The sequence below is a fragment of the Mus caroli genome, chromosome 13 (genome assembly GCF_900094665.2).
Source record: "Mus caroli chromosome 13, CAROLI_EIJ_v1.1, whole genome shotgun sequence".
NCBI classification, from domain to species: domain Eukaryota; kingdom Metazoa; phylum Chordata; class Mammalia; order Rodentia; family Muridae; genus Mus; species Mus caroli.
The window spans coordinates 75,576,345-75,593,294 of NC_034582.1; the positions used below are offsets into that span (position 1 = coordinate 75,576,345).

Here is a 16,950-nt window from a genome sequence, read left to right on the forward strand (position 1 = left end):
CTTCCTGCAAAAGGTATTTAATCTCTGGTCCATCCTGAGTAAGTTGTATGTTTCCATTTTCTACTATGAATAAACAATTTGGACAAGGACTGTCTCCCTCCCTCATCAAGAAACATTAATCATACAGAGCTGTGCCATCTAAGTCTTCCACAGAAGGCCCCTCTGCTCCAGACATTCACCCCAGAGCTAAGCCAGATTCCCTCACCTCCCAGCCACGGGCTCATCACTGCTTACTCCTGCCAACTCCTCACGTTTCTGGGTTTCTGGGAGTTTGGGACCCCCAGACTCGGCCTCAGCCTGCTCCATTTCTCACCCGGGCTGGGGCCCCCATCTTAGGCTGCATTCTTCAACCCCCCCCCATCCCAGCAGGTGGGAGTTCCGTGAGCCTGGCACCTGAGGGTGGAATGTAGCCTAGCACCTCCCCGTTTTGTCTGCCCAAGCAGTGTTCACAAACCCCAACGGCAAGGCAAAACGTCGACCCACAGTGGCTCTGCAGAACTTAGTGCATCACCTGTAGTTCTCATTACAACTCCATTCTAGTGTTGCCTGTATTTTCCTGTCCGACTATAGAAGTAAGAGTATTTGTTTCATGTAAACTCTGAGATAAAAGCTCTCCCTACACCTAACTTCTTAGAACAGTGCCTGGCATATGATGAATCTTCGTGGTAGTGCAGTTGATGGTAATGGTGACCATGAAGTAGACCAGGACTTCGGAAACTCATACCTGTCACATAGGCAAACACAGTCCATTCACTTATTCTTGCATGCTTTATGAAATCTGCCTCGCTAGAAGATATGTTTGTTTATTGATAGCAAGCTACCCCTGTCAGACATTTGCCAGTAAGAGTGGGTAAGAAATAAAAATATACCCTGACACTGAAGCATTCAGGAATAAGCTGAGTGCGTAGGTAGGAAGTGGGAAGTGGACCTGGGAAGAGTTAGCGGAGGACTAAACACTTACTGTGGAGCTCTCAAAACACTAACAACACCAACACCAACATCCCACTTAATTGTTAATAAAAGGATATTCAGAAACTGTGAGTTATAGAGAAAGACCCTCCAGTCCCTTTTCTTCTTTGGTTACATGTATAATTTGGGGAGTTGAGAATAACTTTAAACGTTAAACTCTTTGATTTTATTCTGTAATTTTCATGAGGACAGGTAAAGGCGTGGGGGAATTCCTGAGAAGACTGTGCTAGAAAGTTTTGCTCGCTTATTTACAGTGTGAGGAATTAACCCCAGGAACTGTGACAGCAAACACCCTACAGCTGAGACACAGCCTCAATCCAGTTCTAAGACTTTTTAGTGATTAATCCTAAATGCAAAAGACAAGATAAGACAAACAAACAAACAAACCAATAAAGAAGGGAGGAAGCATTAACACCACACTGTAACTGGAGTTTAAAGATTTCTCATTTGAATCTCTGAAGACCTAGGTCTTAGAGGCTTCCTGAAACCTCTGGGATTTCCCCCATCACTGCTAACAGGATGTGGCAAGGCTGGGCTGAGCTTGCAAAGACTCAAGTGAAGGGGTGTATTCGCTGTACAGTGAAGAGGTTCATTGTATAGTGAAGAGTGGGGTTTTCCTTGGAGCTCCAGCCCCTGTGTTTTCATTTTCTTTTCTGCAGTAAAACTGGGACGAGACTGCAAACCAGCGTCTGCTGCCCAGACACTGTTTGTGAAACCTGTTGTGTTGCTCACTCTGGAGCTCAGGCAAGCATGCAGTACTGTTCTAGGAAACATGACTCTCTTTTTGCTTTAATGTAAGCTATACGGCTTGAGTATATATGAGTGTATATATATATATATATGTATATGTATATATATATATATATATATACACTCATATATCATTATATATATATATATATATATATATATCAAATGATATCTCAAATGGTATTTTTGCAATTTGACTTATAATCCATGAATGTTTCTGCAAGTCAATCTTAAAATGATAAGAATACATAATTTTGAAGTGAGAAACACGAGACTTCTTGATCTAGATGTTCCAACTATTTGTAACAAAGCAGCACAAAACCCAGTCACTTAAAATTGTGTTTTGCCACAGTCCTGCAGCTGCCTGTGTCAGGTTTCTGCTCTGCTCTGTGTGGCTGGATCCTACAAGATGGTTTCTTCACATATCTAGAAGCAGGGCTAAGATCCCCTACCCCCATCTCCAAACACTGCAGGATGGCTAAACATGTCTCTGCACATGTCTGTTCCTCACTGGCTAGCTTGATCTTTCTATTGGTGTGGTCATCTCAGGAAAACAGAACATACATGGTGGCTGGTTTCCGAGATAAAGACAGTTAAACGTGTTAGTCCTCCACCACACTAGACCCATCGTGAGACAGCATCATGTCGGTGAGATTTGTGTAAGCAAAACCAAAGCCTACCCAGACTTATGGAGGGAATAAGACTCTCACTGTGATTGTAGAAAGGAGCACCCACATCCACAGAGAGAAGCAGTCAGTCAGCTTGCTTGTACAGGGCAGTATGGAGATATTTCATTTCTTAGAGGCTATTTCTTTATTCTCTTATTCATTTGCATTTCAGTGAGTTTTGTGTATCTATTTGAATCATTTTTAAATGTTAGCAATTTTAAAAAGTCACTTAACTTTGAGCTGTGGTAAAATGTTTTACGTTCATCATAAGTTTTCAATGATTTCCATTAGAGTATGGAAAGTTATCTTACCTATTATTGTTAACTCTAAGGATAAAGAGAATGAGCCTTACAAGGGTTAGGAGCATTCTGCGGTACTGATGCTCCCACTCAAGCACTGGCCATTACCATTCCAGGGAATTCTAAAACAGAGAGTCTCCTTGCTCATGGCCAGTGGGATCAAGCCACCTCTCCCATCCAGGTACTGACCATAACTATGCATAGCCTCTGAGATCAGACCATATCAGGTGTGTTCTGGATGGTGTGACCCTGGACTCCACTCTCCTCTCCAGTTTTGTGAATATATTGAAACCTATGTAGAGATCTTTACAACAAAAGGACTCATAACCACCTACTTCCTCTTTTCCTTGCAATTAATTTTCTTTCTCTGGTCCACATATCTTTCATCAAGTAAGAACTGGCTGATGATTCAGAAAGGAGTCAGCGGCTTTTAAAATAAGTCTAAAAGGAGAGACCAGCTTATTGTTGCCCAAGATCAAACCTGAACCTGAAAATTATAGGCTTCATTTGAAATGCTGTTAGAGACACTGAAATGCGGTTTACGATACCTTTATGACTCATTCTTGAGTAGCCACAGAAAGGAGGAGAAAGCTAGTGATTCTCACAGAGAGCCATTGACCTTAAACAATCAGGTTCACAGAGGTCAACTATGGGTTCCCAAGGCAATGCTGTGAGGCTGTTCCAGGACTGCTCAGCAAGAAAGGTATAGAAGATGGCTACCTCAGTGCCCAGGGTATTTGACTTTGCTGGAGCTCCTGCCCCCTTTCCTTTAGAGTTCACCAGTTTTCTTGAATGCTGAGTGAAACTAAGGATGTCAGAAGGAACAAAAAGTCACTTAAAGTGTAAGATGCAAGGATTCTCATTGATACTATATTCAGTAGGGTCATATACTTGGGGAAGTTGGCCCTTTTGTCAGGCATATAGATTCTGGGAAGGGAGCAATTTGGAGAACAATTCTAAAGACAGTGGAAGATTCTAGGCCAAATGGAATGATGTAACCCCTTTCAGGTATTCAAGTATGTCTGACTCTAGTATTAACTATATCTGCTTAACTGTTTTAATGAAGGGGAAATTCAATAAAACTCTAAGCTGTCTGAGTTTTCTTAGGAGGAATTCTTGCCTTTGCATGTTTAGAACTACAGCAAGCTATGCTGGGCCTTTGGGAGAGTTGACTAGACCACACTCCAGCTCTGTCTTCCAGTGTCCAGGAGGGTGGAAACCCCAGCTGCTCAGAGAAAGAGAAGATGGTTCCAAATTTCCTGTTGTCTTTAAACTGAAGTTTTCAGCAAACAGTAAATTTGAGCACGCTATAGATTCTCAAGTCCTAAGTGGGAGTTGTCTGCTTACAGGAAGAGCCAAAAGCAAAGAAAAGTTACACACAATCCAGGTTTCCAAAATTCCAATACACACATGTTCAAAATGTTCTTAGAATTTTGATAGTACTCTCAGCACATATAGATTTCATGTATACTTATACAGATTACAGAAATTTCTGAAGCTTTATCTCTTCAAATTGTGCTGTTTATGGTTCCTCCAATTCCTTTCTTCTGTTGGAAGATCTGTTCTTATACCTTAGCCTCGTTTTAATTTTCTCTCCCTTTTTTTGCTTCCTTGGTGGTTCCCCAGCTTTCCTTTGGACTCTGTTCATGATCTGACTGTCTCCTCTCTGATGTGTTTAGAGTTCACCTCAATACTTGTGTAGTTAACATTTTTAGCAGTATGCTTGTTATTATTCCTGAAATAGGCCACATTTTTCATCTATCTATCTATCTATCTATCTATCTATCTATCTATCTATCTATCTATCTATCTATCTATCTATCTATCCATCCATCCATCCATCCATCCATCCATCCATCCATCCATCCATCTATCTATCTATCTATCTATCTATCTATCTATCTATCTATCTATCTATCTATCTATCCATCCATCCATCCATCCATCCATCCATCCATCCATCCATCCATCTATCTATCTATCTATCTATCTATCTATCTATCTATCTATCTATCTATCTATCATGTTTAAGTACTCTCAGAAATATGCCATCTTTCATATCAGAAGATACAGTTAAATAAGTTATCCCCTCCAGGGTGTCTAGTCTTAGGATTCAACTCTGCCTCATGAAAACATAGACAATAAATAAACAAACAGATGTGGGTTGTTTACTAAAAACAAACAGACACAAACAAAAATAATCCTTATATTTAAAAACAGACCAAGTAGGCTGCTGTGATCCCAGTAATTGGGAGGCAGAGACAGAAGGATCATCTGAGATTACGACCAGCCTGGGCAATACAATGAGATTCCCCCATCTCAAACTGTAGCCATTGCGGAAGACAGTTTTGCAGATTTGACAGTTAAGTGCAGTCACTTTATGGGCAAGCAAGTCTTCTCCTACATATACATACCTAAGAGCAATCAATATACGCATCAATGCCAAAACCTACACGTGTATCTTCTTAGGGGGCAATGGAAACGTTCTAGAGTTAGACTACGGTGAGGTTCCACAGCTATGTGAACATGTTAACTCTCCACAGACTAGGTGGGCTAAACAGAGGAGCTTTGTGTTATATAAACTGCATCTCAGTAAAGCTCTACACAACAGATAGAGTGGGGAAGCACTTTACAGAGTGGCTTGCAGGGGCCCAGCGTGCTCTTCACTGTGTTCTACTTTCAGGGTCCTTTCACCTCTTACAGACCTCTGCGTTGGATTACATTCACCATTTGTTACATTTTAAGGTTTATGCTTAGTTTCCCTTCAGTTTCAGATTGCAGTTAATATTGAATAGAAACTCTTTCTTTATTGGTCAGCCTTTATCATTGGAACGGTTTTGTTGTTGTCTCCCCGCCCCTTCCCCGTTGTGGCTTTTAGAGCCCTCAGGGAGCAGTTGATGCTGTGGTCTTTCTTTTTCTATGCAGGTGTTATAGCTACATAGATATCGGCTCTAACCCTGAAGAGCTTGGCAAACACAGGAGTAGATGTTCACAGTCAGCTATTGGATGTATCACAGGGCTCCCAATGGAGAAGCTAGAGAAAGTACCCAAGGAGCTAAAGGGATCTGCAACCCTATTGTTGGAACAACATGATGTACTAACCAGAACCCCGGAGCTCTAGCTGCATATGTATCGAAAGATGGCCTAGTCGGCCATCAATGGAAAGAGAGGCCCATTGGACTTGCAAACTTTATATGCCCCAATATAGGGGAATGCCAGGGCCAAAAGAATGGGAATGGGTGGGTAGGGAAGTGGGGGGCGCTATGGGGGACTTTTGGGATAGCATTGGAAATGTAATTGAGGAAAATATGTAATAAAAATATTAAAAATAAAAAAAAAGAGCTTGGTATTTAACGTGCTGTGGCTGTATTCTTGGGTTGGTCTATTCCTTTAAATCAAAGCTGAAGCTATTACAGCAGTGTTCCCAAGCTTCTGCCAGGAATGACCCATTGCCAGCATCTTCCTGCCATTGATTACAATCTTACAGGTTGTTCCACTTTACCACCAGAGCAGATGCCAGCTCACAGCCGCTTTTTTTTTTTTTTTTTTTTTTTGTCTCAGGAAATATTAAGGTTTTGTCTCAGGAAATAGTAAGGTTTTGTCACAGATCACCATTTTATGCACTCTGTCTGGTCCATAGAAATACATTAATCTTTTTTTCCAGTTTTGTTGAATATAAATTTTTCTAAAAATATAATTTATTTTTTAAAATTTATTTACATTTCAATTGTTATCCCTTTATCCAATCCCCCCCTCCCAGAACCCCCTATTCCATCATCCCTCCCCCTGTTTCTATGAGGGTGTTCCTCCACCCACCTACCAACTCCCACCTCCTCAACCTCGATTTCCTTACACTGGGGCATCTATCAAGCCTTCATAGGATCAAGGACCTCTCCTCCCATTGATGCCTGATAAGGCCATCCTCTGCTACATATGCACCTGGAGCCATGTGTACTCCTTGGTTGGTGGCTTAGTCCCTGGGAGCTCTGGGGGTTCTGGTTGGTCGATATTGTTCTTCCTATAGGGTTGCAAACCCCTTTAGCTCCTTCAGTCCTTTCTCTAACTCCTCCTTTGGGAACCCTGCACTCAGTGCAATGGTTAGCTATGGGCATCCAAGTCTGTACTTGTAAGGCTCTGGCAGAGCCTCTCAGGAGACAGCTATATCAGGCTCCCTTTAGCCTGTATTTCTTAGCATCCACAATAGTGTTGGAGTTTCGTGACTGTATCTGGGATGGGACAGTTTTGGATGGCCTTTCCTTCAGTCTATGCTTGGCACTTTGTATCCATATTTGCTCATGTGAGTATTTTGTTCCCCTTTCTAAGAAGGATACATTAATCTTATTTTTAATATTTTTTGTTAATAAGTTATCTTTAGCTACTATCTATATTTGAGTATGGAAGAAGGATCATAAAGGTAATAAAACAGCTTACAAACCTGCAGTGCCACTTAAATTGGATATTTTAAAGGTCAGTGCATCCTATTTTAACAAGAAGGTTTGAGCAGAGTATTAAACATAATGGCATTTTACTACAGTGAGTCACACATTGCGTGAAAATGTTCCGGGTTCGAAGAAAAATTAGGACTTCTACATTGAATATTTCCTTTGTATTAATAAATGTAAAGCTATTCCTGGCTACAAACACTTCTCTGTACACATGATTATGCAAAGTGAGAGATGGGAGACGAGCTGGCAAGGTGCCAAGACCCTGCAGCTATTGAAGAAACACAGGAGAGTGAACTTCTCATCCAGCCATAAAGAATGCTTTTGCACCCTGATCCAGTTTAGGGGCGAGAAAGCTGTGTCATGTCACATGTATCCTTTAAGTGACAATATCAACTAACCCATAGTAATGTATTAGACATGGGTTGAGGGACTTCATGGGTGATATCTAAAATGTGATTAATTCCTTCAAGATGGCCATACATTCAATATTAGATTTGTAGAAGCTGAAAACAGGAAAGGTCACTGGCCCACAAGTTACCCCTTTTCCAGTTCAAAGCTCTCCCCTCAATTTCTCCAGTGTTTGACAATTTCTGTCTGTAGGTGTACAGTTATTGTTCCTTCCTAGTTAAGGAAATTCTTAGGAAACTCTATTCTAAGAACAACAGAAAGAGAATCCGACCATAAAAACCGGTGCTGAGCATGATTCAAAGGGAAAAAATGAGCCACAGTGGGAGCCAATGTGAGCTGGAAAGATTTGCACTGTTAAGTAAGCAGACATGTGTAGCCACTTATGAGGCTGTCTGATTACACATGTTTTAAAACATCTGTCTGCACAATCAGAAAGCCACAAGCAAAATCCAACACTCTCGAGCACCGCAGAGGTTTGCTTGACTCTGACATCTCAGAATCTACTAGAAGTGAAATGAGTTCACAGGTTGAATGCAGGTTGTTGCTTGAGTTGGGAAAAACCTGGGAAGCGATTTCCCAAAGCTGGTGACTCACTGGCCTGGACAGTGACACCTTAAGGGAAACTGGAAACAGCAGTAAAATCCACAAGCCCTGAAGGAGGAGAGCTGCCAGGAAGTTCCAAGCAGAAGGCAGCAGAAAGCTTAGTTCCAGGCTGAACTACGTGCTGTAAGCGGAACCTATTTTCATCCTTTCATTTCATTTAGAAGCAAAATAAAACAAAACAACACCCCCCCCAAAAAAAAAACAACAATTCTCCATGGCATTTAGCCCCCTGGAGAAATAAGTACCCATCTCTAAAATGCAAAAATAGGTCCTTCCCAACCTGCTGCATTTGTTCGTCCTCTGAAGACGTCATCATAACCCTTCCACTGCGGCTTCAGCTGGTAGGCATGAATGAACACCACAAATACCACCACGAGGCACATTAGAGGAACAAGAGCAGCCGTGAACAGAGCAGCATAGATGTTTGGGATGAAGCATCTGAAAGAGAGGAGGCAGGCAGTAACTCAGACAAGCACAACATCAAGAGTGTGTGTGTGTGTGTGTACGTTTATACATACATATGTATATATAAGTATTTAATCCTTTCACCATTTTGCCCTAGCTCTTTGTATTTAGATGCTGGCAACAGGAAATGTTGTCTTTACCAGACTAAAGTCATCACAGAGAAGAAGCTACAGGTTTCTCTATGCTTCGCTGAAGAGGTTTTGGCGTGAGTTTGCCTCTTGGGAAAATAAGAAAATATCCAAATAAGCATGCCAAATGACTCTTTGACATTTGCATTGTACCATGTATGTCATTTTAAATGAGAAGGCGTAGAGTTAGTACACCTGAACCTCACAATTAGAGTCATATTGAAGTGTATCAGTGCATTTTGAATAACAGACGTTAGGAATATTTAGCCTTTCTATGACTTCATATATCTTTAAAATAAAAGTTAAAATGGGGCCAGGCAGTAGTGCCACATGCCTGTAATCCCAGCACTTGGGAGGCAGAGGCAGGCGGATTTCTGAGTTCAAGGCCAGCCTGGTCTGCAGAGTGAGGACAACCAAGGCTACACAGAGAAATCCTGTCTCAAAAAAACAAAAACAAAAACAAAAGCAAAAACAACAAAAAAAAACCTAGACCAAAAAAAAGTTAAAATGGTGTCTATAGTAGAAGTTATGAAATTTGCTGAATTAGTTTACTAAACACACACAAAAAGTTTTAAACCACTAATTCTAGACTTAAGAAAAAGCATTTCTTTATCTTGTTTTCACTAGCTCCATTTTTCTAAATATCCCCTGGGGAGCATGCTGGGATATGAAGGCTAGGAATGGGGAAGTGACTCTGTAAAAACGCCTTCTGTGAAGGCCTATCTGTGATCCTCAGCACACACATAAAGGCTAGATATGTGCTTATATCCTAGCCTTGGAAAGGAGACAGACACATCCCAGGGTTTATTGACCAGGCAGCCTAACCCAATGGCAAGCTATAAGCCAACAAGAGACCCTGTCTCAACATAGAAGATGTGCTGGCCATGACTTAAGGATGGCTACTGTTCTCCACATGTGAACCCACACATACAAGAACACACATGTGCATGCATACACACAGTATCTATTACAAATTTGTAGATTCTCTACCCTGGCATTGACACTATCTTGGTTTTGCTATGACACAGTTTCCTCTGAGATGAAAACTTTCATCTTGAAGGGAAAGTTCTTGAGACACTGAGAGTGTATCTCTCTTATTTGTCTCCAGCTTCCTTTGTTATTTTGATGTATAACATTTGTAGATCTACATTATATTGTAGCCATAATAAACTCCAAAGAAAAGACTAGGAAAATATGTTTAGAAGAAAAATCTTAAAATATCATGCTCCAATAAATATATGGTGAACACAAATTGGACTTGGTATATGTTGGGGAGGGCACAAAGGTGGAAAGGTGGACCGGGGAGGAATGGGAAGCCAGCATGATGAAGGTGAATTGTGTGGAATTCCCAAGTAATCAATAAAAATACTATGTTGTAGAAACAACAACTAAACAAACAAAAATACAAAACTAGATAGTTGGCTAAAAACTTGTTCTTGAAACTGGGGAAAACACAATGTCTATACTGAACGTTTAAATGAAGAAGCTAGAGAGATGGTTCAACAGTTGGAAGAATGTACCATGCTACAGAGAATCCAAGTTTGTTCTGAGTATCCTTTTTGGGCTTCTCACAAACATCTGTCATAGTAGCTCCAGTGTATCCTGTATCCTCTTCTCAGCTCTTCTGATTTCTGTAGACACCTACATTCTACTTTTTTTTTTTTTTTTTTTTTGGTCAACTTGACACAAGCTAATGTTACCTGAGAAGAGGAACCTCCAATGAGACAGTGACTCCAGATTGCTTGTAGGCAAGTTTGTAGGGCAATTTCTTGATTAATGACCAACATGCGTTGTGCTAACAACTCTCTGCAGGTGGTCCTAGATTGTAGAAGAAAGCAAGCCCGGAGCATCCTTGGGGCCAAGACAGTGAGCTCATGCTTATGTGGTCTATGCTCCAGTTCCTGCATTGGTGTTCCTGCCTTGAGCTCCTTCCCTGACTTCCATTCATGAAGGGCTCTAACCCTGCAAGGTGAAATAAACCCTGTCCTTTCCCAGGTGCTTATGATCATGGTATTTGATAACAACGATAAAAACCAAACTACGGCACCTCCCACATATACACATATACAGGCACACATACATAATTAAAATAAAAAATAAATCTTTAAATAAACAATAAAAGAGTTTAAACTAAGCTACATTGGTAAGTGCCTTAGTCAAATGAACATGATGTATGTTCATTTGGTACATTTTAAGATATGTTTCAAAATATTCTGCATTTGCAAAAGGATGTCAGAATGATAAATTCCCTTGTTTTAGAATTTAATTTGGATGTCACAAAGAGTTCTTCTGTACCTAGCTTTATTCAGTCAGGCCTATTTTGTCTGGGTCAAAGACCTATGATTAAATAAAACAAGCAAACATTAATGGTTTGATACTAAACATGTTTCTGTACTGCAAGTGATGGTTTTGTTGTCTTCTGATTTTTTTTAACATGCTTTTCCAACAAGTAGCAGCTGTCTTCCACTTGAATGACAGATCATAGATATAGAACTCAGGTATTGATGAAGGATGAGAATACACATGTATGGTGTTACACTTGGGCTCCACTGCCTGCCTTATCTTTTACTTGAAAGCTATTATCACAGTCAAACTTAGGAATAAGTATCGAGTTTATTGTGGTTTGAGCTAGGTGTATAGTCATAAATAAATAGAAATAAATAAAAGATAATAATAAAAACGGAACACCATGGCATTGGTAGACAGAGAACGTGGGCCAACCATTCACATTACCCAGTAGCAGTCAATAGTCAGGGTCAGCCCTCTACTTGCAGAATTTCATAATCCTTGGAAATTGAGCCCTGGATAGCAATGACCGTCATGGTTCATTGGTCCACAGGCAAAGTAGATCTTCAGAAGGTCAGAGATAACTGGGCATCTCAATAGCACATCTCAGAAGGAGGAAAGATGTCAAGTGCCACTGTTTCATGACCTCTCCGACTTTGCTGTAATGGGTCATTCAGCTAATGGGGGGAAACACCCAAAGGAAAAGTACTAGGGTTTTCCTTTCCTGTTCCTTCAGAGCCCTATCCCATATGACCTGTCATGAATGGTAAGCCACTGAAAGCGTCCACCTCTGCCACCCACACAATGTGGGCCTGGATTTTTAAGGACTGCTTTGCTCCTCTGACATCTGACTGGCAACTCTTCCTCCTGTCCTCTCTAGCTGTGATTTGCAGTATTTCAAGATGCTTCCCTTCACAAACAATTTGTCCAGCTGAGCAAACTCTATCCACCTCCCTCCAACAAAAACAAGGATTTGCCTCCTGAACTACTGATAAGGGAATCCAGGATTACTTCTGACACACAAACATTTGCAAATGAAGCAGGGCTAAAGGAGACCCCACAGACACGTACAAGAAGGTCCCAAATTAGGCACAAGCCACTCCCAAACACCAATTTGCACAGAGATGCCTTTATTAAGTAGAGAAGAAAACTCAAAGTGACTGCTCTCTGACTCAGAAAAACAGCAACCCATGACCTTGCAGGTGTAATTTTTAAGAAGAGAAAAACGGGAAGTCTGTAGTATAATGGGCTAGGATGAGGTGGTATATTTTGATTGGGCATGTTAATTAGGTTAATTAAAGGGGGCTTTTGATTCCTAGACTTTAATATTTTGATAGATGAACCTTGGCAGTCAGCCTCAGGAGGAGGAAGTGGCCAAATAAGGGAATAGACCATGGTGGCTAGTTTTAGGTAAGTAACCTAACAGATTTTAACAAGGCAGAGGAAATGGAGAGAAGGGCAAGGCCTGCTAGAGCCACGTTTGCCACACTTGAACTGGCCAGAGTTCCTCCAAGGGCTATAAGAGTAAATCCCATGGGCAGATGACAGAGAGAACCTGACACTTCTGTGATCAGCCTTTGGGAGGAGTCTGGAGAAAGCTAAGTCACTGCATGTTCTGAATTATAACAAAGTCTTAATTTCTTGTCTAAGGCCTTATTTAACTTAAAAAAATAGCATTCTAACTTTCTAGCAATAGAATTTTTACTAGGGTGTAAGGAAATTTATAACATATATTTTTAAAAGGGCCAAAATAAATGAACTATATCTTATTCTTTTAAAAAAATAATCTAGCCAATCAGAATTTCTTCCCCCTCCAACTAAGTAACTAAATCCTGGTAGCTCTGAGTATTTGTTCCCATGAAATGGATATGAGGCGGTAGGAAATTTGTGTCATGGCAGAGTATTTCCTAAGCTAGGAACAAATTCTGGAAGAAATGGGATGGAAGGCTAAGGAGACAGAGAGTCGTGCACACACATCAGGGCAGTGAACTAACACGCTGGCAACCACAGCTTGAAGAGATCTGGCAGAATCTAGGAAATTAGATGAAGGCCATGTGGGTTTCCTTTCTTAAAAAGGATTAGCAAAGCCATGTTTTTTTAAAATTCCCAGCTCACCAGCTCCAAAGGACTCTAGTGTTTCCCCTTCCTGAGCACTGGACACTCTTGTATGTTTTAGGTTTTAAATATCACGTAACATTTTGGTTTTCTCTTTTAAACTTTGATAGTTTTCCCCCTCTTATTATTAGACCATGCTAATGTTTCTTGTCAGACTCCACTCTCTCCTCTATTTTTAACCAAATGCTACAAGCAAACGCATCTCATTATTCTCAGATTTTCCTCTCCCAAGTTCCCCCTCAGCATTCACAGAGCCTGAGATCACATTCTAGTTTAGTGAGGTTGTCACCACCATCAGCAACTCGTTATGCTTTCCGAACCATCTTCCCATGTGCCACCTGACTCAGCTTTCACAAACATGGCTGTGTGTGGTGTGGGTCTTCCACTTCGTTGCTGTCTGTGTGAAGTCAGCTCCTGAGTGGCTCAGAAGCAGCAGCAGCTCAGAGACACACTGCTTAGAGTAATTGACCTTTCCTGAAGGGGCACAGGGAACTCGCTGTACTGAAGATTGTGGTTCGAGCTCATCTAAATTCTATTTTAAAGAACAAGCTGACCCCAGTGGGCTGGGAAACTTGAAGACATCCAGCTGGCTGACATCTGGGTCACAGCTGGGTCACATAGGTAATGAGACAGGATGGAGGAAATGTAAGCGGAATAAGAATCCAAAGACTAAGTTCTTCTCAGCATCTCAGCATTGTTCACAGGTTCATGTGCCCATCTCCTTGGTTAGCTTTCCTCAGCACATCTTCAGAGATGGCATCCATAGCAAAAGGCACACTTGTCTCCACCAACCTTTCCTCCTGAGCATGTAAATTCACTTACTGTATTTGGAAAGTAATGGAGATGATCTGTCTGTTTTATTCTGTAAATTCACACAACATATAATCAATCCAGAATATGGATATTCAATATTTGATAAGGATAAATAACTATCCTTATTTAAAACAATTTTGCTTTATAAAGAAAATGAAGTAAATATGTTCACTGGCTTAATCAGGTGAAGAATAATGATGTTAAAATATGTTACTCTGAATTTCTGTTGTAAAGCATACAGTAATTTTCATACTCAACTTAATTCTAAAATGCATTTTAGTTAATAATTAAGCTTTACTTATCTTGGCTGGTTTTTGTGTATGGTGTTTTTGAGACAGGATCTCTCTAAGAAGCTCAGACAGGCCTGGAACTCAGTCAGTCCGGAGACAAGCCCGGCCTTGAACTCACAGAGATCCATGTGCTATTGCCTCCTGAATGATGGGATTAAAGCCATCACGTTAGGCCCTTGGGTTTCTGTGAAACAGAGTATGACTCTGTGAACCCACTGGTCTGCTTCTCAGTAGTACCCCAGGTTGTTCGCCAGTGTGTGATCCTCCTGCTTCGGACTCTTCACTCCTGCAACTGCACACGCGTATCTCATAACTTGCATAAAGTTTAACCTTTAAACCACAATAATCTTAGGATTAAATTTCAGCTAAGCCTTACAAGGTGGTGTGCCTCATTGGGATAGTGTGTGGACTTAAGAGGTCAGAGAAGACCAATATAGAGTATCTTTCTAAACTGAAATATTTGCACAGTTGAGATTATCTTTTTTTTCTTTTATTGGTTACCTTATTGATTTACATTTCAAATGCTATCCCCCTTCCCAGTTTCCCCTCCACAAACCCCCATCCCTTCCCCCTTCCCTCTGCCTCTATGAGGGTGCTCCCTCCCCACCCCCCACCCCCACCCCCGACTCCCGCCTCAGCATCCTAGCATTCCCCTATGCTGAGTCATTGAGACTCCACAGGACCAAGGGGCTTCCCTCCCATTAATGCCAGATAAGGCCCTCCTCTGCTACATAAGCAGCTGGAGCTATGGGTCCCTCCATGTGTACTCTTGGGGTGGTGGTTTAATCCCTGGGGGCTTCAAGGTGTCTGGGTAGTTGATATTGTTGTTCTTCCTATAGAGTTGCAAACCCCTTCAACTCCTTCAGTCCTTCCCCTAACTCCTCCATTGGGGTTCTCACACTCAGTCCAATGGTTGGCTGTGTGCATCCACATCTGTATTGGTCAGGCTCTGGAAGAGCTTCCACAATTGAGATTATCTTAATTGTTATCACTATCATTGATAGCAATAATTGCTACATGCAAGATAGGATACTGCATCAATACATGAATTAGACACAAAACATCAACATATAATCTTACTTGCCTTATTGCATGTACAAGGGAGATGGAGTCAAGTTGCCTGTAGCATTAATATGTTCACTATCACCTGTGGTTTTGAAAAATAGTTGCAAACTGCAATAAAGACAGTGATAAATAAGCCCACACCCCATTTAAGGACAGGAACCACTTTTCAAATGTTTTTACAGAGAGCTTTGTACAGTTAGACCCGTGTTTGGGTCCTAGCACTCTTCAAAAGCCATTCACCTAAAAGAATGAGGAGAGAAGTCAGTATTTCTTGTCTGCTCAGCTCAATAAAAGTCCAACCAGTATATCAATATCAACTATATACTAGGTATATTGGAAGGGCCTATAGAGCTGCTACATTATGGTCCATTGGGGGTCATAACCACAATGGATGCACAGTGCTTCTGAACCAACTCTTTTCAACAGGAGTATCAGCACCAACTGGAAACTCGTGAAACACACCAACTCTCCGCCCATACCAAGTTCCAGGGTCAGAACCTGTGCTTTTACAAGATCTCCAGGATGTCTTCTCCCCTCTCTCTTCTCCCTTTGCATGTTTATATAGAGATAGATGTGGACGTAGATATAAAGTCAAAGCTTGAGGTGTATTGTGCTAGTCACGACTGGGACATGAAGTAGTTAATTAGAGTCAGCAAATTAATCATTACTTCTCTTTTAACAGAGCAGTAGTGGGACTCTGCAAGCCCAGGGATCTTAGTGCCATGGAGCGTCCATCAGCCGGAAGAACCCGAAGCAAAACAGCAGAAAGAAGCAAAGCAGCAATCGGAGAGGCTGAAAACCGCAGACTGAGCATTCTGACTGCAGAAAGAGTGACGCTCATCTTAAACTGAGCACATGGAAGACTTGGAGTGGTGGGGCAGGAAGGAAAGGCATGCTGGGGGCTGGTGCATGCGCACAAGAACAACCCTCACTCTCCCACAGCTCCACAGCTTCAGTGGTTCTCCACATGTGAGTGAGGGGAGTGTAGTTACTTGTGACAAACCAGAAGTGAGAAATATTTTTGAGACACAGAACACAACCTTGATTCCAGGGCTAATTCCAGGCTGTTAGATTTTATTTTATTTTATTTTTCCTATTTCTAGAACATCCACGTGAATGCATAGGTTATAATTCTCTAATTATGTCCCTTCTTCCACATTCGAACTGGCTTTAGTGGGATTTTATAAGTAATGCAGTGGCCATACTTAAAACATATTCAGTGAGTACACAATGAAGAAGGGGAAAGAATGTAGGTTTGTTGGTGGTGGCCCTCATGAGAGGGTTTCTCACTCTGTAGCTAGGGCCTCCATTGAACGCAACTTCCATAGACAAAAGCTTCCAGACCGAGCTCACATTACATTTCTTTAAAAGACCTTGCTTTTGCTAGAAGGAAAGGGGACGTGTGTGCTTTTAATTCCAGCACTTGGAAGTCTTAGGAAGGAAGCCTATGAGCATGAGGCAACTCAGACAATAGTGAAATTCGCACTTAAAACAACATCAAATATAAATAAGGAAACGAAATACAGTAGCCGAGACATCCGGCACCCTCCCAGTCGGAGGACAGTGACCTGCCCTGCAGGGAACGCCATCTTGGCTCCGGGACTCCGCCGAGCTTAGTCTCTACAGGTCAGAGTGGGGACCACGGG

The 16,950-nt window shown here is 41.5% G+C and overlaps 1 protein-coding gene across 1 annotated transcript in view; it reads right to left on the bottom strand.

The window, feature by feature from the left end:
* Adgrv1 (adhesion G protein-coupled receptor V1) overlaps positions 1 to 16,950 on the bottom strand; it is a 497,830-nt gene that overhangs the window by 81,171 nt on the left and 399,709 nt on the right. Inside the window, exon 86 of the mRNA XM_021180004.1 lies at positions 8,423 to 8,580. Within this exon, the coding sequence (XP_021035663.1) occupies positions 8,423 to 8,580 (158 nt within the window). The remainder of the gene's footprint in view (positions 1 to 8,422; positions 8,581 to 16,950) is intronic.